Source organism: Ambystoma mexicanum, chromosome 11 (genome assembly GCF_040938575.1).
Source record: "Ambystoma mexicanum isolate Mex_15411 chromosome 11, UKY_AmexF1_1, whole genome shotgun sequence".
NCBI classification, from domain to species: Eukaryota; Metazoa; Chordata; class Amphibia; order Caudata; family Ambystomatidae; genus Ambystoma; species Ambystoma mexicanum.
The window spans coordinates 1,469,393,583-1,469,418,848 of record NC_090934.1 but is presented as its reverse complement, the minus strand read 5'-3'; the positions used below and the strand labels follow the sequence as shown (position 1 = coordinate 1,469,418,848).

The 25,266-nt window shown below is 45.9% G+C and overlaps 1 protein-coding gene across 5 annotated transcripts in view; it reads left to right on the top strand.

The window, feature by feature from the left end:
* The window catches only part of TP53BP1 (tumor protein p53 binding protein 1), a 429,855-nt gene that overhangs the window by 369,337 nt on the left and 35,252 nt on the right, over nt 1-25,266 (top strand). For all 5 annotated transcript variants that reach the window (XM_069625154.1, XM_069625150.1, XM_069625153.1 and 2 more), the window contains 2 exons: nt 14,098-14,289; nt 16,284-16,484. In XM_069625154.1, coding sequence (XP_069481255.1) covers nt 14,098-14,289; nt 16,284-16,484 — 393 coding nt within the window. The remainder of the gene's footprint in view (nt 1-14,097; nt 14,290-16,283; nt 16,485-25,266) is intronic.

The following is a 25,266-nucleotide window of genomic DNA, read 5'->3' as shown; positions in this document are numbered from 1 at the left end:
GGTGGCGCTGTCCATATTTAAGCGCTCGTCTGAAGAGTGTTCCTATTTTAATATTCCTTTAATTTCTCAGTTTCTGAAAGGGCTCACTAATGTGTTCCCTCTGTCACCTTTCCAGGTGCCCGGTTGGGATTTGAACCGTGTTCTCAAGGTTCTGATGGGTGCTCCGTTTGAGCCTTTGCATTCTTGCCCTTTGAGACTGTTAACTCTTAAAACTGTATTTTTGGTTGCGGTCACTTCCGCTCGCAGAGTGAGTTAGTTACAGACACTTTCAGTTAAGCCACCCTTCACTGTGTTTCATAAGGACAGGGTTGTCCTTCCTTTCTTCCGAAGGTGGTGTCGGAATTTCATTTAGGCCAGAAGGTTGTTCTTCCGGCGTTTTATCCTCCTCCACATCCTGGTAAGGAAGAGGAGAGGCTCCATAGGCTTGATCCTAGGAGAACATTAAGCTTTTATATTTCACGCATGTCCCGGGTCAGAGTGGACAATCAACTCTTCATTGGTCACGCTGGAAAGCGTTTGGGACAAGCTGTGACGAAACAGACTTTGTCTCGCTGGATTGTTTTGGCTATCTGTGAGTGTTACCGCTTGGCGGGTAAGGACCCACCGGTCGGCTTGCGGGCCCATTCTACCAAGGGTATGGCTGCCTCTACTGCCCTACAGAGGGGTGTTCCTATTCGTAACATCTGTGATGCAGCAACCTGGGCTTCGGTACATACTTTTGTACGTCACTACTCCCTCTATTACATCCGTGGGCAGGATCTGGCCTTTGGCAAGGCGATCCTTTACTCTGCAATTTGATTGGGCATTCTAAATTTCTGTTTTCTAAATTCTTTTCCCACCTCCTTGCATTGGTACCGCTTTGGGAGTCTGTCATAGATATGTAATACTTCGGACGACCCAATGCCCTCGAAGAACAAGTTACTCTCTTACCTGGTAACGTTCTTTCGATGGGATGGTCCAACAACGTATTACATATCGCTCCCTCCCTGAGTTCCCTGCTACAGAATTTCTTATGCGATTGCAGCTTACGTTTCCGCAAGGCTTTGTGTGTCAGACTGGCAGAAGACTGGTGCCACACGTTCTGGGAAAAAACTACAACTGAGGCTACGGGCGTCGTGCGTCCTACTTGTAACATCCAGTGCCGTCGGAGGAGGTCCTCGAGGTCGGCGTATCGATGTCAACGACGCAGGACGCAGACGTCGAAGATTTTCCGAAGCAGCACAGCTGTGGTGATTACATGTCATAGATATGGAATACATCGTCGGACCATCCCATCGAAAGAACGTTACCAGGTAAGAGAGTAACATGTTCTTTTGTCCTTTTCTTGAATTGTGTGCACTTGTGTCCCGATTGATAATCCCAGAGCAAGAACTGAGAAGTCCTGAATGTATCTACAGACCTGAGTAAAGAAATAGTGGGCGTAATGTTGTTAAAATGAATGTTGATAAAATTCAAATGTAATGTTCCACTGCCCACTCTTAGGCATTGATTCAAAAAAATATGTATAGACTACGGTTATGAAAGCAATCAAATTAGTCACTATAAGAAACAGATTTTCCTTGAGCTCACATGTGTTTCTTGCCTTGGTTTGAGTGGGTGGGGAGGGGGGTGAGTCTTCGGTGCTTTCTGTATATATAACCATTAACAAAAACAAGTCATGGGCAGGGTACAGAAAACAAAGCCTTACTGGCTAAGTGAAATGTTTGTAACAAATCACAGAACGGTTTTGCTAAAGGTTTTCAAATGGCCAATGGTCATTACCTCACATACGTTTATGGTTGTTTAAGAGTTGGGTGTATGGTGGGCAGACTACATCAGTCTAACTGTAGTAAATGAAACCCTGTAAGGGCTAGTACCCATCTGGTAGACGTGGGGCGGGGGTTACACATTTCTCAAGTTGCAAGAAATAAAAAGGCACTTGCCATCTCAATTCTTTGCATGCACACAGTACACTATTTCAAATGGATTATGTCCTCCACGTATTCCTTATCTTATGATATGTCACTCCAGCTTTGAATTTTTTTTCGACAGAGGGTGTTGTATGCAGTGTCGTTGCGTCGATGTCCCTCGAGGGCCTCGGTCGATAGTCATCGTCACCATAAATAGCCCATGCAGCGCCCGTTGGCTTCAGTTCCGTTTCTCCGAACTTACGATTCGAGTAATTACAGCGCGCTTCAGTTTTTCGTAAGAAAAATGTCTTCTCAATTTACTCCTTCGACACCAAAGTCGGGCTTTAAAAGATGCCACGACTGTGGATCGAAAATGTCTATCATGGATCCTCACTGCGTCTGCCTGTGGTGGCTGGGCTCTGGGCACCGTACCGACGACTGTGTGTTCTGTCAGGCCATGACAGAAAAAGCTCTCCGGCAGCGTAGAGGTAAACTGGCGGTGGGGAGGTTAGCTTTGAAGTCTTCTTCGAAGAGAGAGAAAAATTCAGGCGAGTCCAGAGACTCTTCCCGGTGTAAAAAATTGAAGAGGTCCCAATCGAGGAGTTGATCGCGGCAATCTTCGTCTTCCTCAAAGAAGATGAAGAAGAGACGTCATAGGTCTCCTTAATCTTCAAGTGATTCCTCTACAGAGGTAATTAGACGCCCGACGAAGTCAGATTCCCCGGCAAAGTGGGACGCATTTCGGTCGTAGATGATGCGTATTTTCGAGAATGCGGGCTGGACACCCCAGAAAGAAACGTTCACAAGCCATGCCCCAGTCGCTCCGAAGGACGACAAAGGGAAGTTGAAGGTTACAACTTCAAAGCTGTGCACACAGCTGGCATTACATCGAGAAAGTTTCTCGACACTATGAGAAGTCGTCGAGAGTGTCGACGAGCCGGGGGCTGACTCCTTCTTTCATTCCACCAAAGAAGCATAAAGCGTCGAAGACCTTGATGACTTTGTTGACTCTGTCGGAGTTACTGTCGACGCCAAAGTCGAAGGCAGCGCCGAGTAAACTGGTGTCATTTTCTAAGCCGTCTTCGACACCGTCGACGACTACTTCGACTTTGTCGAAGCCTCTTGGCATACAGACAAGGTTTACAGACCTGTCCCTAAAGTCTGTCTTCGATTTATGAGAAGGAACAACCCTCTGAGGAGGATTCCCCTCCCTTTGCTTTACAGTTTGGCACCTTGAATGTGCCAGAAGAGCTAATTTCTGATGAGTCAAAAACGAGAGACTTGTATGACATTCTCCAGTCGGCTAGTGGTTTGGGCACCTTGCCTGAACTTGAATTTGGCAGGCCTGATAACTCTGAGCATGCAGATTTGTCCTATATAAAGCACATGAGTAAAGTTACTGAGTTTATGGGATGGAGCAGGCCTTCTTCTGTATATGAACGAGATGACATGACCGACATCTTGGAGCAGGGTCCTCAGAAGGACCCAATTTTGCCTTTCTACATGGCCCTACAGAGGAAAGCCACTGCTAATTGGCAGACTCCGGAAGCCGGGCCAGCGGTTAACAAGGAACTTTGCAAGGAAGGTACAGGCCTTCCAGCAGTGATCCAGAATACCTGACCAAGCATCCCACTCCTGATAGCTTGGTAGTTCAGTCAGCTATGTCAACCAGGCAATCGGCTTATCCCTCTATGCCCCTGATGGGGATGACAAAAGGGTAGATGCCTGTTCCCGGAAAGTTTTCACACCAGGCAATATGGCTTTAAAATCTACCAATGTGACTTGCACTCTATCCAGATTCACTTTTACCCTGTGGGACTGTGTTGCCATGGTGGCTGATTATATCCCGGAAGGCGAAGGAAGAGACAGCTTTCTGGTGATAGTTAAAGATAAGGAGGCAGTGGGTGAATTTCTCCAGTTAGGGTTGGAGACTGCTGTCAGCATCAGCATATCCATGACTGCTTGCACAGTACTACACAGATGTGTGTGGTTGAAGTGGGGTTTGCACCGGACGTTCAGGTTACACTGCTTAACATGCCCTTTGACGGCTCGAGGTTGTTTGGCAGCAAGGCAGATGAGCGTTTGGAGAAGCTGCAGACCTCGAAAGCGTCAGCTAAATACCTTAGTGCCCTCATTAGACAACCTCAACAACCCTATTCAGGCTCCTCTTCGTGGAGGGCGTAGGTTTTTTTTTCGTTTCTATTGCTCAATTGGAAGAGGACAAGCCGGACAACGGGGCCAAAGAAGATTTCCTCGTAGTGGACAAGGAAGGGGTGCTAAATCGGCCCCAGCAACGGCAGGCTTACCCATAGCCGCTGCTGCGCCGCCTCTAAGCCACTCTGAGGCCTTGACCCACAAGACTCCGGCGGGAGCCAGAATTTCTCAGTATCTGAACGAATGGCGGGGCATTACTTCAGATGCTTTGGCACAGGAAATGGTAGACAAGGGTTACTGCCTTCCTTTAAAAAAAAAGAAAAGGCCTCAAGATCATCCACCGGGATACAACTCTGTCAAAATTCCGGATCTGCTCCTTGTGCAGTAAATGTTAACACTGCTAGAGAAAGTTGCAATCAAACATGTACCTATAGCGGAGAGGAACAAGAGTTGGTATTCCCCTTATTTTCTGATTCCCAAGAAGGACAGAGGATTGCGACCCATCTTCGACTTCAGAAACTTGAAAAAAGTTCCTCAGGAAGGACGAGTTCAAAATGGTTACCCTTTCTCAGATCCTTCAGGCTTTCCAACTCCAAGACTGGTTGGTATCATCATTGGACCTTCAGGATGCTTACTTTCATGTGCCAATTCATCTCGAGCACAGAAAGTACCTGAGGTTCACAGTTGGCAGTTCTCATTTTCAGTTTCGAGTTCGACCATTCGGGCTGACCTCCACCCCAAGGGATTTCAGCAAGTTAATGGCAGCGTTGGTAGCAAGTCTCCGGAGAGGGGGGATTCATTTCTACTCCTATCTGGACGATTGGCTGATTAGGCTTGTTCACCTGAGCAAGCCGGGGAACATCTTAATATCACCTCCCACTCCCTTCACAGACTGCGCTTCTCCCTCAATTACAAGAAGTCCCATGTGATACCATTCCAAAGAGTCCAATTTATTGGAGCAGTCCTGGATACTTCCTCAGGGAAAGCCTCACCTTCCGCGGGGAGAGCTCAACATATTCTGCAGATAGTAACAAAGTTCCAGAATGCCCTGCATCTTCCGGCCTTTGATTTTTTGAGGTTGCTCGGTCTCATGGCATCCTGCATTTTCCTGGTGCCAGAGGCTCACTTGAGAATGAGATCCCTTCAATGGGCTCTCGGGACACAGTGGTCCTAATTCTCAGGCAGTATGTCGGACCAACTGCAAGTTCTGAGCAGAGTTGCTTAGGACCTTCTGTGGTGGGCTTGCAAAGACAATATTCTCAAGGCAAATCTTTTTGGCAACCATAGCTGGAGAGAACGGTAGTGATGGACGCCTCACTCATGGGGTAGGGAACCCACATCAACAAACTATCAGCGGTCGTTGGTCTGCATCGAAGTCCAAACTACACATCAACTTTTTGGAGCTGAGGGCAATATGGCTAGTTCTGAAGGCCTCTCTGCCCTCTGTGCGGGGAAAGAATGTCCTGATAATGACGGACAACACAGTGGCCATGTATTACCACAACAAGAGAGAAGGCATAGGGTCACTTCCACTGTGCAGAGAGGCAATTCAGCTCTGGTCCTGGGCAATACAAGAAGGAATCTCTCTGTCGGCAGTTCACCTAGCCGGCGACGGACACTCTGAGCAGGCAAAGCGCAGTCTCCCATGAGTGAGAACTAGCTCAGGAAGTCCTTCAAGAGATCTTCACCCTTTTGGGGAAACACTCGAGCGGATTTGTTCGCGACTGGTGTCAACCGGAAGTGCGGACAGTACTGCTCCAGGAAACAGGAAATGTCCTCCAAGAGGAGCTCTTGGAGACGTGTTTGTGGTGTACTGGGAAGTTCCACTGCTGTATGAGTTTCCTCCAGTCCTCTTCATTCCTCATGTGATCAGGAGGTTGCGAAACAAATGATCCTAATTGCCCCAGATTGGGCTAGGAGGACGTGGAACCCAGACCTTATGAACATGTCTATCTGCCCTCCAATACGTCTTACACAAAGAGAGGATCTTCTCTCGCAAGAGGAAGGTCGAGTTCTCCATCCAGAGGTCAAGACACTCAGCCTTCACGCTTGGCTTCTGAGAGGTTGAGATATAAGGATTGGGACCTCCCGGATGACGTAATGGAGATTTTGCTTTCGACCAGAAGGCCAGCAACTAAATCGTTTTGCCGTTGGAATAAGTTCAGCAACTGGTGCAAGGATAAGAATGTGGATTCATTCCAATGTGACGCAGCCATGGTGCTCTCTTTTTTATTACACTTGGCCAATCTGGGGCTCCAGATTGGAACCATTAAGGGATACCTAGTAGCACTTTCCATTTTCAAGTGCACCTCGGAAGAGGATTGTTATTTTAAAATCCCCTTGATTGTACAATTCTTAAAGGGACTTACTAATGTATACCCTCCAATTCCATGTAATGTACCCGTTTGGAACCTAAACCTTGCATTAAGGTTCATGACATGGATCCCATTTGATTCTTTACATTCATGCCCTTTAAGGCTCTTGACAGAGTCCATCAAAACATGCTGGGGACTCGCAGGTGGAGAGAATTTCTCTCAAAAAGGAAATCCATTGTAACGGCGTGTGGCTTATGATTTTAGAAGCCACAAAAAGGTGTTAACCAAAGTGGTTTTTACTGTGCCCACCAAACTTATAATGAAGCCTTGACTCTGGCATTAATAATGGAGCGTTGAACTTTACTAAATTAATTACTAAATAATGTTCCATACTGAAAGGATATACTTTTATTTGTTATCAGATAGCAGAGGCTGCAATTTCTGCACTTGTGAAAGCCAGCTGGCTACGTTGATTGGAAAGGGTCAGAAACGAGTTGTGTTATGGTCAGCAGAGCTGTCTGGTTTATTTTCTACTATTGTGAATCATGGAAATGTTGTGATCAAAGTGAACTGTGAATATCCTTTCATTCTTTGATGCCCAACATATTATTCTGCTACCCTGCATTTTATTTTGCAGCGTAGGAGTTCACCAACTGGGATGTTTTGTTTTAATGCATGCAGTACCATTTTTCTGCCCGTGTTTTCCCCTAATACCGAATAGCTTTGTTTCAATCTTACATAATTCTCCAGATCTTGAAGGCAAATGTTGTTTGGAATACACTGAGTTTGAGATCATAAACATTTACTAAGGTTATCGGTAAAATCCTCCAATTCTGGTTGTGCTACTCGAGATGACTAGCTTAATCTTGCCCAATATCAAATGATTTGGTCTATAAAACATCCCATAAGTACATTCCCAAATGTCTTAAAATCCGGATTTCAACTGAGCATCTGAAATGCCCATCACTTGGGAAGGTTGTAATGGGGGTCACTGTCACACTGAACCATTCAGTGACATTGAAAGTAGTTAATGTGCATTTAAGGGTGCATTTAAGGCCGAGGGTGAGACTTGGAAACAGTGGGTTCTAAGACCATGTACCAACTCAGTCGCTCACAGGTGGCATTAATGCTAAATATGGACGCCCTCATGTAATCGTGGAGCAGCTGGAAGAAGATGAAGCGTGGCCATACCATTTTAGTATTTAGTATTTTATTTATTTCTATAGCGCACCAGGCCCAGGGGCAACCGGGCGCTTAACTTAGTTACAACAAGATGAAAGCATGACAAGGCAATGTGACAGAGTATTACAAGATTATTACAGGAAGATTTACAAAATTTACAAAATATACATTCAAATGAATATCGATAAGGCAGTGATTTACAGGATAGTTAATAAGGGATGCAGAGTAGGTCAAAGTGCAAGTAGGGCAGTAAGCTGGTGTTAGCAGTCTTGGGCGGATAGCCATGCTTTGGTAAGGTATTTGAATTTCAGGAAGGAAGGTTCTGCTCTAAGGTCATTGGGGAGTGAGTTCCAAAGTTTGGCTGCCAGGATGGGGAAGCTGGTTCCACCAGATCTTTGGAGATTAAAACGCGGGATGTCAAGGCAGTTGGCTTGGGCCGCTCTGCGAGGTCTGGTGGAATTGTGGAAAGAGAATCTGTTTGCCAGGTAGCGAGGGGCTTGGTTGTGGAGGCATTTGTGTGTGAGAGCCAAGGACTTCAAGGAGATGCGCTGTGGGATAGAGAGCCAGTGCAGGTTGCGCCTGGTGTCAGATATATGCTGGCGCCTAGGAATGTTAAGGGCCGCTCTGATCGCATTGTTTTGGACAATTTGTAGCTTGTTTAAGTTGCGGAGATTAGTACCTAGATAGAGGGCATTACAGTAGTCGACCTTGGATAGTACAAGGGTCCTGGCCAAGGTTACGCAGTTGGCAGTGGTTAGGAACGGGCGACAGGCGGTGATGAGCTTGCAAGTATGCGCTGCTGCAGATGAGACTGCGTTGGATTGTCTAGTCAAGGATAGGGTTGAGTCGATGTAAATCCCTAGGGTTTTCGTGTCCTTAGCAATCGGGATGGTGTTCCCATCAATGGTGAGAGACTTGAAGGCAGGGTCAAGTTTAGTGAGTTTTTGTGGTGAACCAAGAATGAGGAGCTCTGTCTTTTCATCATTTAGGCAGAGGCCGTGCTGGGCCATCCACGCTTGGATGACCTGGTAGATGGCGTTGATGGCAAGGGAGTCAGTTGTGTAGTCTCCTGTGATGGGGATTAGTATCTGTGTGTCGTCAGCGTAATTGGTATACGTGACGCCCAAATGGTCCAAAATATCAAAAAGGGGTTTGGTAGACACGTTATATAACGTGGGCGAGACACAGGACCCTTGAGGCACACCACAAGAGACCGGAGCGGGTGGTGCGGCCGCAAGTGGGGAGAACACACGCATAGATCTATTATCCAGGAAGGATCTGATCCAAGTGGCGGCATTTTCTGAGAAGTGTGCGGCTGATTTGAGGTGATGGCAGAGAATTTTGTGATTGACAAGATCAAAAGCAGCAGAGAGGTCCAGGAGAAGTAATAACGCCAGTTTGCCTTTGTCTTTGAGATCTTCGATCTGCGTTTTTAAGTCAATAAGGGCGGTCTCAGTGCCATGGCGAGGCCGGAAGCCTGATTGCCTGAGTCCCAGAAGTTTATTTGATTCAAGGTATTCCTGAATTTGTAGGTAGGCCGCGCGGTCAAGGATTTTTAGTAAAAAAGGTACAGTGGTAATTGGTCTGTAGTTTGTGGGTATACTGGGATCCAGGGTAGGTTTTTTCAGAAGCGGGATGACCCATGCATCCTTAAGATTGTCCGGTACAATCCCAGAGCTAAAGGAGGAGTTGATGAGCGTAGTGATGAAAGGTGCTAGGTCGTGAGCAGCTTCCTTAATAATAGGTGCAGGACAAAGGTCACCCTGACAATTGGACGGTTTAAGGCTAGTGATAATCTTTTCCACTTCGAGAATGGAGAGTGGAGAGAAGCTAAAAGGAGTCAGAGAGTCTGTGATAGAGGGGTTTATGGTAGGTATAGGGATCTGTAGAGGGTTGGATTGAAGGCTAGATTGTTTGTTGTTGATTTTAATTTGGAGAGTGGCAATCTTACCTAGGAGAGCTTCTTGGATTTTGGAGCACCAGGTGCTATCTTTGGTACATGTGTCAGGTGGGGTAACAGGAGTTTCAAGTTCTTTTAGGATTTTAAACAATTCTTTGGTGTTAGATTTGGCTTGCTCGATGCGTTTGTTATATGTGTCTTTTTTTGCCTGGAATATAGCTTCCTTGTAGTTAAGGGTGGCCAGGAGTACGCGTGATTTGTTAGCTAGAGAGTGATTGCTTCTCCAGTGGGATTCTGCAATTCGTTTTTCTTTGCGTAGTGCTCTGAGATGGGGTGTAAACCAGGAGTTTAGGTGGGCTCGAGGTTTAGATTTTCTCAGTTTTGAGGGTGCAATGGTGTCTAAGGCTGTAAGCATGGCCCGGTTGAAAGTGTCGACCAGGGCCGTAGGGTCAGAGCATGATGGATCCCGAACATTAAGAGCTGGAAGGAGGAGGGGGAGGAGTCTATCGCAGGTAATGTTGCGTTTGTTACGGGTGGCCATAGCCGGGGCAATGTTGTGAGGGAGGCTGATAGGTTTGGACTCAATATTGAATGTAATTAAGTTGTGGTCTGTCCAGGCGCACTGTTGGTTAGAGGTGATGTTGATGGGACAGTTGAGGGCGGCTAGCCAGTCAAGGGTTCTGCCCTTGTTGTGGGTAGGTTGGTTTAGGAACTGAGTGAATCCAGCATTAGTGAGGATGTTGTCAATAGACGAAGCAGCGGTGTCCTTGGGGTCGTGGAGGCCTAAATTGAAATCCCCCAGTATCATGACCTGGGAGGTAGCTTTGGTGTTGTGTGTGAAGATGTTGGAGAGGTCCTCCGCGAAGGTAGATAGTGGGCCGGGTGGCCGGTAGAGTAGATGAAAGGTGATAGAATGGTTGGGTGTGAGAGCTAGTTTAGCTGTCAGTGCTTCCAGAGTGGAGGAGTGATGTGTGGCTGAGAGGTGGAAGTTCAGAGCGTTTTTGTGGATGATGGCGATGCCACCTCCTTTAGATTGGATGGAATTACGGTCATGTCTGATAATGTTGTAGTCAGGAGGGATAGCGAGGGAGAGAAGAGGACCTGAAGCTGGGTGGAGCCAGGTTTCAGTGATTGCTATAAAGTCGAGGTCAAGGTTGAGGATCAAGTCAGCTACTTCTAGGGCGTGAGCCGGGAGTGATCTGGCGTTGATTAGCGCGCCTTTGATGTTGTTTAAGTTAGGGGAGTTGGAAGATGGTGGTAGATTAGGTGAAAGTGTAGGTGGTGACAGAGGGAGAGGCAGTTTGATGCGGTGAGCTAAATGATGGGAAGCGTGGGTGAGACGCGAGCCAAGTCTAGCATTTCTCAAGGAGATAGAGCAGGGTAGGTTAGGTAAAGGTCTGGTGGCGAAGTGCTGGATCCAGAGGGCTGGGTTGTTAAGATAAGGGTTGGTGTGGTGAGCGTGGGATGGCATAGTTGAGGTATGATGCAAGTAAGAGTGGTAGATAGAGGTGGTGGTATGGTATAGTGCAGTGCAGCCAGGGTGCAGTATAAGGATGAGAAGGGTAGGCAGCAGTCTGGTAAGTAGGGTACTGAAAGAGTACAGTGGTGAGTTTGCAGTAGTTAGACTGTTGGTGGGGGGCATGTTGACCTGGTAGAGTCTAAACGCGCGTAGTCTGGTAAGGAATGCGAGGGCGACCATATAACATTTACACAGTAGCACTAGTCTGTTAGTGACCAGGGGCACAACACAGTTGCAGTGGTCAGTTAACGACCATAAGGCACAACACACTTGCAGTGGTCAGTTAGCGACCATAAGGCACAACACAATTGCAGTGGTCAGTTAGCGACCATAAGGCACGACACAATTGCAGTGGTCAGTTAGTGACCATAAGGGACAACACAATTGCAGTGGTCAGTTAGTGACCATAAGGCACAGCACAATTGCAGTTGTCAGTTAACGACCATAAGGCACAACACAATTGCAGTGGTCAGTTAACGACCATAAGGCACAACACAATTGCAGTGGTCAGTTAACGACCATAAGGCACAACACAATTGCAGTGGTCAGTTAATGACCATAAGGCACAACACAATTGCAGTGGTCAGTTAACGACCATAAGGCACAACACAATTGCAGTGGTTGGTTAACGACCAAAGGGCACAGCCAGTAGCAGTCATGAGACATACCACATTAGGGGCAGAAAGTGACTGTACTATTGAGAGGTGGCAGTAACGCAAAGAGGCAACAGGGTTGGAGGCATAAGTGTATGTAGCAAACAGTTATCGAGGGTGAAGAAAAACCGAGTTTAAATGTTTGTGATTGCGGAGTAGCAGAAGACATACCAGAAAGCACAATAGTGTAGACTGAGGGTAACCCCTCTAATCACAATGGATTAGAGGTCCAAGTAGACACTGGCTCCAAGGCTCCGGAGGCGAACAGGGGGCAAACAGGGGCCTTAGTGCGGGCCTTTGTTGAGAGGCCGGCGTTCCCGCCTGCCGGCGGAGGGGATAATTATGAATGGGGAGGTCAACAGCTGATTCGTGCGGCCAGAGCCTCGCTCTGGTGCCGCGATGCGCCCGCCATTGCTGGGCCAGGCGGAAGAGTCTGACCATCCCTATTGACTCCATGCCAACCCTGCAGATATGCAAAAGCAGTGTATTCGACAAAGATGGGAGATGGGGCAGTGACATCTACTTTTAGAAAAGCAACGCAATCGAGGCACATGGATTATATTGTTACCGATGTGGCACGCTGGCAATAACTGGAGGTGACCCCACCTTCCCCATGTTGAAAGCGATCATGACCGGTTGTTTTATCAATCTAGCTGCTTTGTTCGTACCTTGATGGAATAGCTAATGATACGAACGCAGAAGTGCAATAGCGATTCTGCTGGGTAGCAGACGAAAGATGAGATGGGCAAACTTAGATTCGGCGATGGATCCAGTGCATTCTAGTGTCCTGAGGCAATGGAGGTCCGTTTACGTTTAGCCGCCACTTTGCCTGCCGCATAGATGAAGGTTGCAAGGTTCAGTTTCTGGCACTTTCGGGGCAGTCATAGAGGCAACTGAAAGGAGCTCTACACAAAGGTGGATTGTTTTGGCGGTTGTCTATTCCAATCCATAGTCCGCCCATAATGTGCCAAACCCATTTAGAAAAAGTCAACACCTTAAACAGCCAGACCATTGTGAACAATGCATCCGTGCTCCCTCCATCTGACCCGACGGGCACAGCTGGGTTACACGCCTCCGGGACCCTCTGCTTAAAGACAAGCCCTTGTTTCTTGGCCTTGTTTGGCCTGACGTGGCGAGGGTTCACTTGTTGACACCAGGGCGGATAATATTGATCTGGAGAACAATTGTGAAAAAACAACTTTAAACCTAAAGAATACCACTCTTACCAGACCCAAGCTAGTAGGCCATCCCCTGCACCTCCTGGCAACTGGACCTTCAATGTCAATTAGCAGACATCTGCACCATGCCTCGGCTTCAGGACGCCCAGTCCCTACCGCCCAGCATCACCTGCAGTTGCCACAAGGTTGATCTACATGGGTGGATGTCCATTTTTTCACCACCAGAATCTCCAACACCAAACCAGAGAGTCGCTCTGCCGCTGGTGAACTTGGACTAGACCAACTATTTTCAAAGGTTTGAAAGCTCACGGTTACTTTCCCACAACCGTGAGGGCAAACCTATTGTTTTTGTACCACGGGCATTGAACCATATGAGATACCTTAGTCTAGTTAGAATGAACAAGAGGGACTGAACCTCCAACTAGTCACCCAAGGGTGCCCAGCAACCCCTGTGGATCTTGGACTACTCCTGTGACCCTATCTGGTAGGGTCATGTACCAGAGGCTCTGCAAGAAATCTATTGCACGTTACCCACCTGTAAACTGCACTACCATTTAACTTCATGACAAAGCAGATAGGTATGTGAGCTGATAGATATTGCGTGGACATTTCCATTTGTTATAAGAGTTGCACTGTGCCTTTTAATCACAATGCTCCCTTCCTAATGGTTTAGCCCTGACTTCTGATGTCACATTTACCACCTGGGAAGTCAGGTGGACGCATGTGGAAGCTCTGTTGGTGTTGTGGTGGGTGGGCCTTTCTCAAACCTTAAATCTTGTGCTGAGGTAAACCCTCCTAACACACAGCAATATGGGTGGTGCAATTTGCAGAGGAATAAAGTGATTTGTTTGCATGAGTGCATTTCTTCTCCAGTACTTGTATGGATGCTTAGTCATTTGGCTGGAGGCTACTCTTTTGGAATGTTATTGGGCAGCTTGAGTTCCGCAAGTTGGACTGATGTTGGAAAGTTCACTTTATTAATACGCTTTTCAATGATTTGGGAAGATGCCTAGTCTACTCGTGGGGTTCAAGTGGCTGGGTGCGGCATTACATATAGTTAAGTGCAAATATTAAAGAATGCTTTGTCTTTACTTTGGCCAATTTCCATTTCTAATGAAAGGACAGAATGATAGACGGTCGAGGGGTAACGTTTGATTTGATATTCTGCTGCTGTGATGCTCCCTGTACATCTTTTAGCCCATATGAGGCAATGCTGGCTCTAAGAGGGCGCTTACTGTCTCTAGCATATGTCATTCCTTATCTTGCCAAGTATCATGTGTTTGACCCATCCTTGTTTCCCATCGCAGGTGTTGTGAAGGCACACAAGAAAGAGTCTGGGGAGCTCTACTACTGCATCCAGAAGGAAGGGCAGAGGAAGTGGTACAAGCGAATGGCCGTCATCCTCTCGCTTGACCAAGGCAATAAATTGCGGGAGCAGTTTGGTCTTGGTCCCTATGAGCCTATAACACCCCTTACCAAGCCAGCTGACATAAGCCTAGGTAATGATAGTGCTACTCCCTTGTAGACTTGGGTCAATCTATTGCAAAGAGATGTTTGTTGCAAGTTTGTATCAAACGGGAGGATCACAAATAAATGATACGTATGAAATAGTTTGAACAATGCAGGGGAAGGTGCACCCCTTCTTCATTCTCCTAGTCCAGGAGTATGCAACCTGTGGCTCTCCAGATATTTTGGACTACGACTACTGTGATCCTTCATCATTGACTATGCTGGTAAGGGGTGATGGGAGTTGTAGTCCAAACCATCTGGAGAAACAAAGGTTGCAGACCCGTGTCTTACTGTCTCTGCTTGCAATTGTAAGAGCACCTTCATAGAATCCTAATCGAAGTAACACTACAGCGAGAGGTCTGATCTCCACATTATAACATGGTTTTTAATTTTATTTTTGGTGCTTTCAGAATATCACATTTTCCCACTTTACAATGACATGAGACAATGAGAGGAAGAACCATAGAAATTGGGTTATGGAGTGGAGGTGGGTAATGGGTACAGATGGGAAAAGAAAATTGATCTAGCGGGGCCAAAGGGGCTCAAATAGGAGGGGCATAGGGTTGGTGAGGGTAGGAGCATTGGAAAGGGAGCAGATGCCTGCAAAGATCAGGAGAGTGTCCCGGAGGGAGGATTTAAAGTACTATTACATTTGTTTGCCAAGCCTAGAGCTGGCAGGCGAGGAAGAGCGGGTCTGCCAAGTAGAACCCCCACATTAGCCTTAGTTACAATGAGTTTCTGAGGTCATCGGGATGCAGGCGCGAGGCTTCCCGAAATCGGAGTACGAGAACGTGGATGAGTGAAGGGGTGACTGAGAAAGACATGTGGGTGCTCTAGAAGCCAAATAATGGGAGAAAGCCCTGAGTTCCCCTGGGCCACCAGCATTAGAGGTACAGTTTACGGGATATTAAGATGTATTCAAAGAAGCTAAACCTCGCTCTGGTTGTGGTCCACGGATTGCACTTCAGCAACATCCAGACAAGTCTGCATGTGTTACCTTTTTATATTAGTCATGGAGGGGAGCTCTTGCAAGCTTCTTGGATCTGAGGAACCTCATCCAAACCAATTTGTGATCAGTTAGACTGTTAATGCAGATGGTCACCCCTCCTTGTATAGAGCACTAGGCTCTCCGAGGAACGTCTTTAAAGTGCACCAGTCAGAGAAGTTCCTTTACACTTTCCTCAATCCACTGATACCGATTGGTCACCAGATATTCAGAAGGAGGTGTCATTGCTCCCTGTTCCACACAGTATGTGTTTTTGCCCAAGCTCACAATGTGCAGCAGCACCACTATTCAGCTTTATATTTTCACGTTCATTTTCCTTCCTCCCTGTTATCGGATTGCCTTTGCTTTACAATGACTCTCTGCTGCTTAAAACCTCCCAGCTCTCAAAGCCAGTGGGACCTAGCTGGTAGAATCTTTAAAAGCCCAGTGATCATTTGCTCTCACAAAAACATATCCTAAGTACACATCGACTGCCAAAGATCCAGACAGGCCTATATTTGTGTATGCTGAAGTAGTAAATGGAAACCTATTTAACAGAGTTCATGACTTCGATGCACATTGAGCCTGTGCATTTCAGATGTAGACAGTGTAGTGACATTACATCTAAACCCACCAGAGCAGCAATCTTTAATGTGTTATCATTTGGGAAAAGACCATGCAAGTGTATGATGGAATTAAGATTACCATGCCCAATGTAGTTTTAATTTATCACACAAATGTAATATTGGTATGCATCTTGAAGCCTTGGTGATAGGTGGTCCATAGAACATTACGACTAAATAAAAGCAACATTTGGGGTGCTATTCATATGGTCCTTTAAAAACACAGGCGATGCATTTGAAGACATGGCAGAGGGCCTTTCACTGAGATGGAGTTGGTGAGCCGAAGCTGTGCAAGGGCGCGAGACAGGTTCTACTCCATAATCGGTTGTAAGGTGGAATATGTGGGATTTTCAACCTGTCTTTGCTCTGGTTTTAGATAATCTAGTGGAAGGAAAGCGGAAGCGGCGTAGTCACCTCGGCACCAGCAGCCTAGCAGCCGCCACTACCCCTACGCGAAAAGCGAGCGACAGCCCCAGAGGTGCCATGAGCATGTTCTCTGGGAAGAGAAAATTGATGAGCTCCGAAGAAGAACGGTCTCCAGTTAAGCGGGTACGAAAGTCTGGAGCAATGAAAACCAGTAAGTGTATTGCTTTATCCTTGATGTTGGGTCCTCTTGAAGGTTTACTGTGGAATTTAAAAGTTCACAAGACTAGTAAACCTGAACACTTAGTGTAAGTTGATGCCAAAAGTGTTTGGGTCGATGAATAATCTTCTGTACAAAGTATAAAGAATTAAATTATGGACACATTATGCAGATGACACCCAGATCCTCATTCCTCTTTCAGGCAACTTTCTCAAGGACACGGCCTTAGTAAACAAGATATACCTCCTCATTCATGCATGGATGGCATCCCACGGCCTCTGCCTGAATGATGACAAACAGATACTGATCCTAGGCTCAGAGGCGAACATTAAAAAACGTAGCCCTAGTGTTATGCCTCCTTCAATATTGACAATAACTCCATCAAGGTGATGCCTGCTGTTAAAACTTTAGGCTTCTACCTTGACTCCACACTTACCCTTAAGAAACAAGTTAACTCACTAGCATCCACAACAGCCTACACCTGCAAAATCATCCAAGCGTGCAGACCTTTTCTCTCCGAAACTAGCTGCATTACCATGGCCTATGCTCTTATAATGTCCAGATTGTATTATTGTAACGCCTTGTTCTTGTGCTAATAAATACATCACTGACAAAATTCAAAGACTGCAAAACAATGCCCTAAATGCAGCCCTGAATATTCCCAGCAGAGAGCACATCTCCAAATATAGAAGAGCTGTCCACTGGTTAAAAATAAACGACAGGATCCTCCTTAAAACAGTCTCAAACACATCTAAGTGCCTGAACAATTTAGCACAACCATATCTCTCAAAGACTTAATAGGAGAATCGGTACACACCCAATGAGATCTGCCAATGCCCACACTCTAGAGATCCCTGGATTCAAACGAACCACAGCCGGTGGCTCCAGTTTCCCGGTCAAAGCAGCGCAATCCTGGAACGCACTCCCCTAAGATCTCAGAATGGAACAACCCTACCCTAAATTTAGATACTAAAGTACTAAACTGGCTACGAACAAATCAACTCCTAACTCGCACTGTTCCGCACCTAGACTGCAGCTGCTACCTGATACCTGTTCTGCTCTACCCATTGCACTACTCAACTGTAATATGTAACCCTCAGCTTACACCACTTCATCGTAACCTGGAAGAGGCTGTAAATGTATATTTTCTGCATGTATGTACCCAATGTATTTTTTGTAACCAAGTTTTAAGTTTACTTGTCTTGTTGCGCCCAGCTACCCAAGGGTTCGGTGCATATTACCAAATAAATAAACAAACAACAAATACTTACCTAGGCGTCATGTACGTTCTTATTTGCAATTGCACGTTAATTGATTGTGCCGCTTTTAGGGGAAGGGATCCAGTGGCCCACACCTCACGATTGTTGGGTCATTGCTTAGTGTTGGGGAGATTTCAGTTTTATGCTTAATCCCCCTTCCTGGTGATGCCCCCAGCACTTTCTGCTGGACTACTGGACCTTTTTCTTGTTCTCCTGAATGAGGGGAGCCTTTTTCCCTTCGTTCTTACATGCTCTATCCATGGGAACTCTGTTCTTTATGTTCATATCTCTTAAAGGCATCTGTGTTGCACTTTTGCAGCACACAGCACCCTATGTGAAGTGTTGCTGGGAACCCTTTGGGTTCTCCTTTTTATATTCTTTCATTTTCCCTAAGAAATACTGTTCTTAAGGATAGACAGGTACTTTGTATCCTTCCTAAAACTTTAGCTTATGAGTGATTAGAACACCCACCTTATATTTAGTGCTAAGGGTATACCTAGCATTCCCCCTCTGTCCTCTCCTATGGCTTTTTGGTCACCATGACAACCTTATGATTATGGCTGGTGACATTGGATGTGCTTTTCCAACTTTTGTGCATTTTACAAGCGCAGGCTTTATTCACAGCTGCAGGTATGCACAAAAGGGTCACCTATGTTCTAACATGGTGGCACCATTTCTAGTGTGGTTCTTCTTTGTTAGCCCTTCTACCGTTCTGGGGCAGGCCTGAATGTATGTTTTGCCTTTGGCGGGCACCCACTGTGTAGCCTGCCTAGGCTTCAGTGTGTCTGCGAGGACAGGAAGCAGGGGAGGAGTTTGACACTCCTCTGTTTTGTCTGCTGATGAGCCTGAATGGAACCAGTTCCCACTGTGGGGCTCGCTGTCCTGATTGGAGAGCCACCCGCCCCTTTCTGTAAAATATAAGTTGTGTTTGCAGGGGAATTAATGGGAAATCCGTATAAAAGCTGAGGTTCCTGAGGCAGAAGGCAAGTCGACCACTGGAACAGAAGATCTGAAGCTGAAGACTACTAGATACGCTGCAGACCCTTCCTGTAACAGTGAAGCGACCACTGCTGTCCTACCCCCATTTTCTTATTGACAGAGGAGTTCCGAAGTGGATGACTCCTTCCCATTGGCTGGTGGGACGAACCAGCCCTAACACTAACTGTGGATCGAGCCATCGCCTGAGGTGCTGTGACATTCCGGGGCTGCAAACCACGAATACCAGGGGACCTCTCACCCAATTGCAGTGCCACGTCTTTGCGTGACCGAATCCTCCCAGAACATTGAGGCCCTCAAGTTGGACCTCCAGAAACACAATCCCACTCATCCAAGTCACCTCACCAGAGTGCAGGACTGCAGAATCGAGGTGGATCTATCGGGCGGTAACCGCTGTGGAGCTGATAAAAAGGTTCCCTAAAAAAGCAGACCAACATAGGAGACGAAGAAATCCTTGCTGTGGGTCCTTTCTAGTGACTGCTGAGCGACATCCCATTCAGAGACCCGGTCTGTCGCTGAAGCACAGGAAAGAATCCAGCTGCATTTTCTTCAACCACCCTGAGGTACTGAAGGTAGAACTTGCCTCATGCCGAAAAGTCACTCCAGTGTGACTGGACTGCGATACCAGGTGTTTGTGTGTCCAGCCATATCTATTGCCCAGGCTTACATCGTGTGCTCTTTGCGGGGAGTCCTTTGTAAGGTTCCTAGTAATTGTGTTATCTTACTAAAGCATTTTCTGTGAAGTAACAAAAAACTTTGCCTTTTCTGCTGCTGCATAAGACTTACACTGACTTTGATGAACTCTTGACTAGTTGGGGATTGGACTGCTAAAGCATTAGAAGCCTTGAAAGGTGTTGCTAAGAAGTGAATTACTGCTGCTGGTACTAAATAACCTCTTTGTCCGAGTGACATTTGTAAATGCATGAAACTGTCATTCCACTGTAACAATTGCGGGTGCAAGCCGCTACTATTGAAACAGTCGCCCAGGAAAAGTGTTGCTATCGTTTTCTAAATGTATTGGTTAGTCTTGCCCTGTGAATATAAAATAAAGGTACATTTTATTCTAACTTCCAGTGTGTAAAAGGTTCTTTGGGCCAATGTATTGACTGGGTTCATTGGACTTACCGACAGTTCACATCTTCCTGATAAGATAAGCCTGGCTGCTCTGCCATTCATTCTACCAATCCGTTGGGTAGTACAGACTTCTACTATGAGTTGGGGACCTGTATACCAAGGGATAGTTTTAGAGTCTTACTTCCAGGTGGACTTTAGGAAAACTCCCCTAACACCTAGAAATAGGAGAGCAATGCTTAGGGTGTGTTGTGTTAATCTGAAAAAGAGAAAGACATCTTGTTGTGGACTTGGTGATTGAGTCAGGGTATGGTTATGGATGTTGGTGATTTAAGGTTTTAGGGTTATTTTCCTTAACTTAAGACCTTTAGGATTATAGAACAGTCCCATCCCAAGAAAGGTGAAGGTTCTACTCAAGGTGGATTGCTTAAAGGACAGCTTGAAAGGGCAGGACACTTGATTGGGCCACGAGCCATAATGTGTCCGGTCTTGAATGTTGAGCTGATTCCTTGCCCTTGGTCAGATCATATTCTAATCCACCTTAATATCGTGCATTCCTGACAGTACAAAGAATGTAAATCCGAAAGGATTACTATCACATCTAGAAATAGGCACATCTTATCCGCTGAATTAATGGCGCCCCGTTCAGAAACAAAATTCACCGGCTTGGCTTCTTATGCATTTGTAGCTGATTTTGCCGAGGCATAAGAAAGTATACTGCTCAATGCTATGAATGTAGTTTCCCCAGTTAGAACCCGCTCTGTTAGGCTTAAGTTAAGTACTCAGCCGAAATCCATTAATTAAAGGTTGCCAAACGAAAAACCCTTCAGACATTAAAAAAAATAAACTCTGAGGATAACGGAAATACATAGAGACTTGCTGCTAAAGCTCACAAATACGCCATCATTTTAGCTAAACAACGGATTCATGATCAGAGGATAGAAAACGGTAGCTCAAATACTAAAGAAGGTTTTGAAATTCTGAGGGGGCTATAAGACCCCTGTCCAGCTGTTCCATCAGCTACTAGGGATAGAGGCCATTCAGGATGGCCTGGTGAATAAAATCAAGCTAATCCAGGATGGCCTGGTGAATAAAATCTAGCTAATCCAGGATGGCCTGGTGAAGCTAATCCAGGATGGCATGGTGAATAAAATCAAGCTAATCCAGGATGGCCTGGTGAAGCTAATCCAGGATGGCCTGCTGAAGCTAATCCAGGATGGCCTGGTGAATAAAATCTAGCTAATCCAGGATGGCCTGGTGAAGCTAATCCAGGATGGCCTGCTGAAGCTAATCCAGGATGGCATGGTGAATAAAATCAAGCTAATCCAGGATGGCCTGGTGAATAAAATCTAGCTAATCCAGGATGGCCTGGTGAATAAAATCTAGCTAATCCAGGATGGGCTGGTGAAGCTAATCCAGGATGGCATGGTGAATAAAATCAAGCTAATCCAGGATGGCCTGGTGAATAAAATCAAGCTAATCCAGGATGGCCTGGTGAAGATAATCCAGGATGACCTGGTGAATAGAATCAAGCTAATCCAGGATGGCCTGGTGAATAAAATCTAGCTAATCCAGGATGGCCTGGTGAATAAAATCTAGTTTATCCAGGATGGGCTGGTGAAGCTAATCCAGGATGGCCTGGTGAAGCTAATCCAGGATGGCATGGTGAATAAAATCAAGCTAATCCAGGATGGACTGGTGAATAAAATCTAGCTAATCCAGGATGGCCTGGTGAATAAAATCTAGCTAATCCAGGATGGGCTGGTGAAGCTAATCCAGGATGGCATGGTGAATAAAATCAAGCTAATCCAGGATGGCCTGGTAAATAAAATCTAGCTAATCCAGGATGGCCTGGTAAATAAAATCTAGCTAATCCAGGATGGCCTGGTGAATAAAATCAAACTAATCCAGGATGGCCTGGTGAATAAAATCTAGCTAATCCAGGATGGCCTGGTGAATAAAATCAAGCTAATCCAGGATAGCCTGGTGAATAAAATCTAGCTAATCCAGGATGGCCTGGTGAATAAAATCAAGCTAATCCAGGATGGCCTGGTGAATAAAGCCTGGTGAATACAATCAAGCTAATCCAGGATGGCCTGGTGAATAAAATCAAACTAATCCAGGATGGCATGGTGAATAATATCAAGCTAATCCAGGATGGCATGGTGAGTAAAACTAAGCTAATCCAGGATGGCATGGTGAATAAAATCAAGCGAATCCAGGATGGGCTGGTGAAGCTAATCCAGGATGGCCTGGTGAATAAAATCAAGCTAATCCAGGATGGCCTGGTGAATAAAATCAAGCTAATCCAGGATGGCATGGTGAGTAAAACTAACCTAATCCAGGATGGCATGGTGAATAAAATCAAGCCAATCCAGGATGGCCTGGTGAATAAAATCTAGCTAATCCAGGATGGCCTGGTGAATACGGCCTGGTGAATAAAATCAAGCGAATCCAGGATGGCATGGTGAATAAAATGAAGCTAATCCAGGATAGCCTGGGGAATAAAATCAAGCTAATCCAGGATGGCATGGTGAATAGGATCAAGCTAATCCAGGATGGCATGGTGAATAGGATCAAGCTAATCCAGGATGGCATTGTTGGGAAATTTACTGCACGTGAGGGGCCGTGGTCAAACATTGATTCGCCAATCTGAGAATACTGTCCTTGCTTTTGAGTTTTGTAGGGTTACGGCACCTGAGCTTTTATTTTACAACAACTTAAATCTACCCACTGTAAAGGAGATGTGTGCCATGCAATGGGTAAGGCCTGTGCCTCACCGCTTATTCCACTGATAAAAAAATTCATAATATTTCAAGGGAAAGTTTTGTTCTGCCATGCATTAAGCAGGCGTGGATATCATCACCCTTACTTAAGAAACTATCTCTTGATCCGAATGCCCCTGCAAATTGGAGGCCTATCACCAGTGTCCCAGGATCTTCAACAGAAACGGATCGGATCCCTACATGCAAATGCAGGAGTTTGTGACTAGTCGCAACATCTTAGGCCAGCAGCAGTCATGTTTTTGTAGTGCTAACAGCTCAGAATCGGCCCTGCTTGCTTTGAAGGCAAACGTTCTTCAGGTTTTTGCGAAAGATGGCACAGCCCTCCTTATGCTCTTGGAGCTGTCTGCAGCATTTGATCTAGTTGCCTATGTGCTGCTGGTCTCTAGGCTTTTACATTCTGCCTCTTTTTCGCTAGCAGCAGCCAACTGGGTCAGATCATTCGGTCAGAACGTTCCGCTAGGCTGTTCTCTGGAGAGTCTATGGCTGAGGATTTTCCTGTGGCTTGTGGAGTCCCTCCGAGATCCTGCTTGGTACCCATATTATACAACCTCTTAACGCTGCCTCTATTTGATCTGCTTGATGTTCATGGGGTGTTATACACCATTTACGCTTATACCTCTCTCTGTGATCATACTAATGACACAAACTGTAAACTCAGTGTTTTCTCTCATACAGAATTGGATGGTGGAGCTTGGCTTAGACCTTAATTTGTATTTGTATTTTACATTTGTATCACGCACATGACGGACCAAACCGTATAGCGGCGCAGGTGGAACAAAATGTTCATGTAAAGCAAAACCAAGCCCAGAAAGGTAGGCAACAAAGGACAAGAGTATAAAATGAAGCTAGCTGAACAAAAATGTCTTCAGGGCCCTACGAAAGTGATATAGTGATTTAATGGTCCTGATTTCAATTGGGAACAAATAGCAACGTTTTGGACCAAAACAGCAAATCTTCTGTCTCCTCTTGTGTAAACTGAGTGGGGAGGGGGGGGTCGACAGGAGATGACAATCTCTGGATTGCAGACATCTTGTAGTTTGATAGTTTGGATCAATTCGCTCAAATATGCTGGGGAAAGCCCAGACACACATTTAAAGATGAGACGAGCAACCTTAAAACTGATGCGATAGTCTACCGCTAGCCATTGCAAAGCATGGCGAGACTGAGAAACATGGGCAGTTTTGCCCAGCTTAAAGAGCCTCTTAATTGCTGCATTTTGAGCTTTTTGAAGTCCCTGGACTTGTTTAGATGGAATTTCAGTCAGCTGACTGTTGCAGTAGTCCAAGTGTGCATCGGTCAGGGCACCCACCACTGAAGCATGATCCTCCTTGGGGATACAGGGGAGTACCTGTCGTAAGTGTCTCAAAAAATAATGCGTTGCCTGGACCTTTGCTCCAACCTGGCATTCACTGCCCAGATCATCTTGCCAGACACAGCCCAGGTTCTTAACCTTAGAAACAAATTAATGATACAAAAACAGAGCTGATGATAATAGGCACGGCAGCCGTCTAAGAAAGCTCAGTCCCGAGTTTCGTGAATTTCAGGATGCTATTGCTACACCTCCCAATGTAAAGCCCCTGGGTATAATCCTTGATCAGGAGGTCATTATGAAGGCGTGCATGTGAGCATCCTTGTCTCCTCATTTTCATACTATCTGAAACTATTCGCCGAGTTACGACCTTTCTGAGCCACAATAATTGTGCTACCATTGCCTGGGCCATAGTTGCCCTAAACTGGACTACTATTCAAGTCTACTGTATTGCATTGGCAAAGGAGAAATTGGCCTACTACAGACAGTGCAAAATATTGCAGTGCGGGCAGTTGAGTGATCAGATCTCTGAGGTCAGGAAAAAACCCTGCATTGGCTTCTGGTTGCCTCCCAGAATCGCCTTTTGCTTGCTGTCCATCACACACAGGTGTCTATTTCTTCTCAGGGGTCTTTTCCTTATGCAGCACAGAAATGCTGGCGTGCCCTCCCACCAGATTTAATGGCATGTTGCTCCTTTGATTGCTTCAAGCGTGGTCTAAAGGCATCTGTTTCATTTATTTCTCTTAAAAGTCATATTGTTCTTCTCCGTCACTCAACTGGCATCTGTTTTGTTTGTTTTGTGCTTGCGCTCTCATGCCTGCGGGCCTGTCCTTAGAGCTATATAAATAAGTAAATTGAGGTTACTTGGAACCTTTACCAGTTCCTAAACTGCCTTCCATCCCTGGTAGTTATCAAGGAAGGTCACAGCAATCTAAGCTCCTGAGGAAAGACTTACAGAACACTATAGTAGAAGTGTTCCAGCCGTCTAGAGCTGAGATAAGTGATCAAATTGCTAGAGTATTGAGACTGTGTTTTTCTGTGTGCATATCTGTAGATATAGAATTGCTGATACAAGCAGCATGATCCAAAGACTCAGCAATGTAAATGAAAAAACTTGTATTAGTTTTCAAAAGAAATTGTTTGACGAAAAAGTGCTTGTTTAATGCCCCGCTCAACAGCAAAGTCGGTAACGGTTAATGGAGATGCGCGTGAGCCACTGTTGGACAAAAAGAACATGCGCTGTATTAAACAGTGTGACATCACTTCTGGAAAAGGGTGCTGAATCCCAACTTCTTAACAAAGCTTCAAGTAAGCGCTAAGGTTTTGGAATGTAATGGCGCAGTCCATGGTGAACA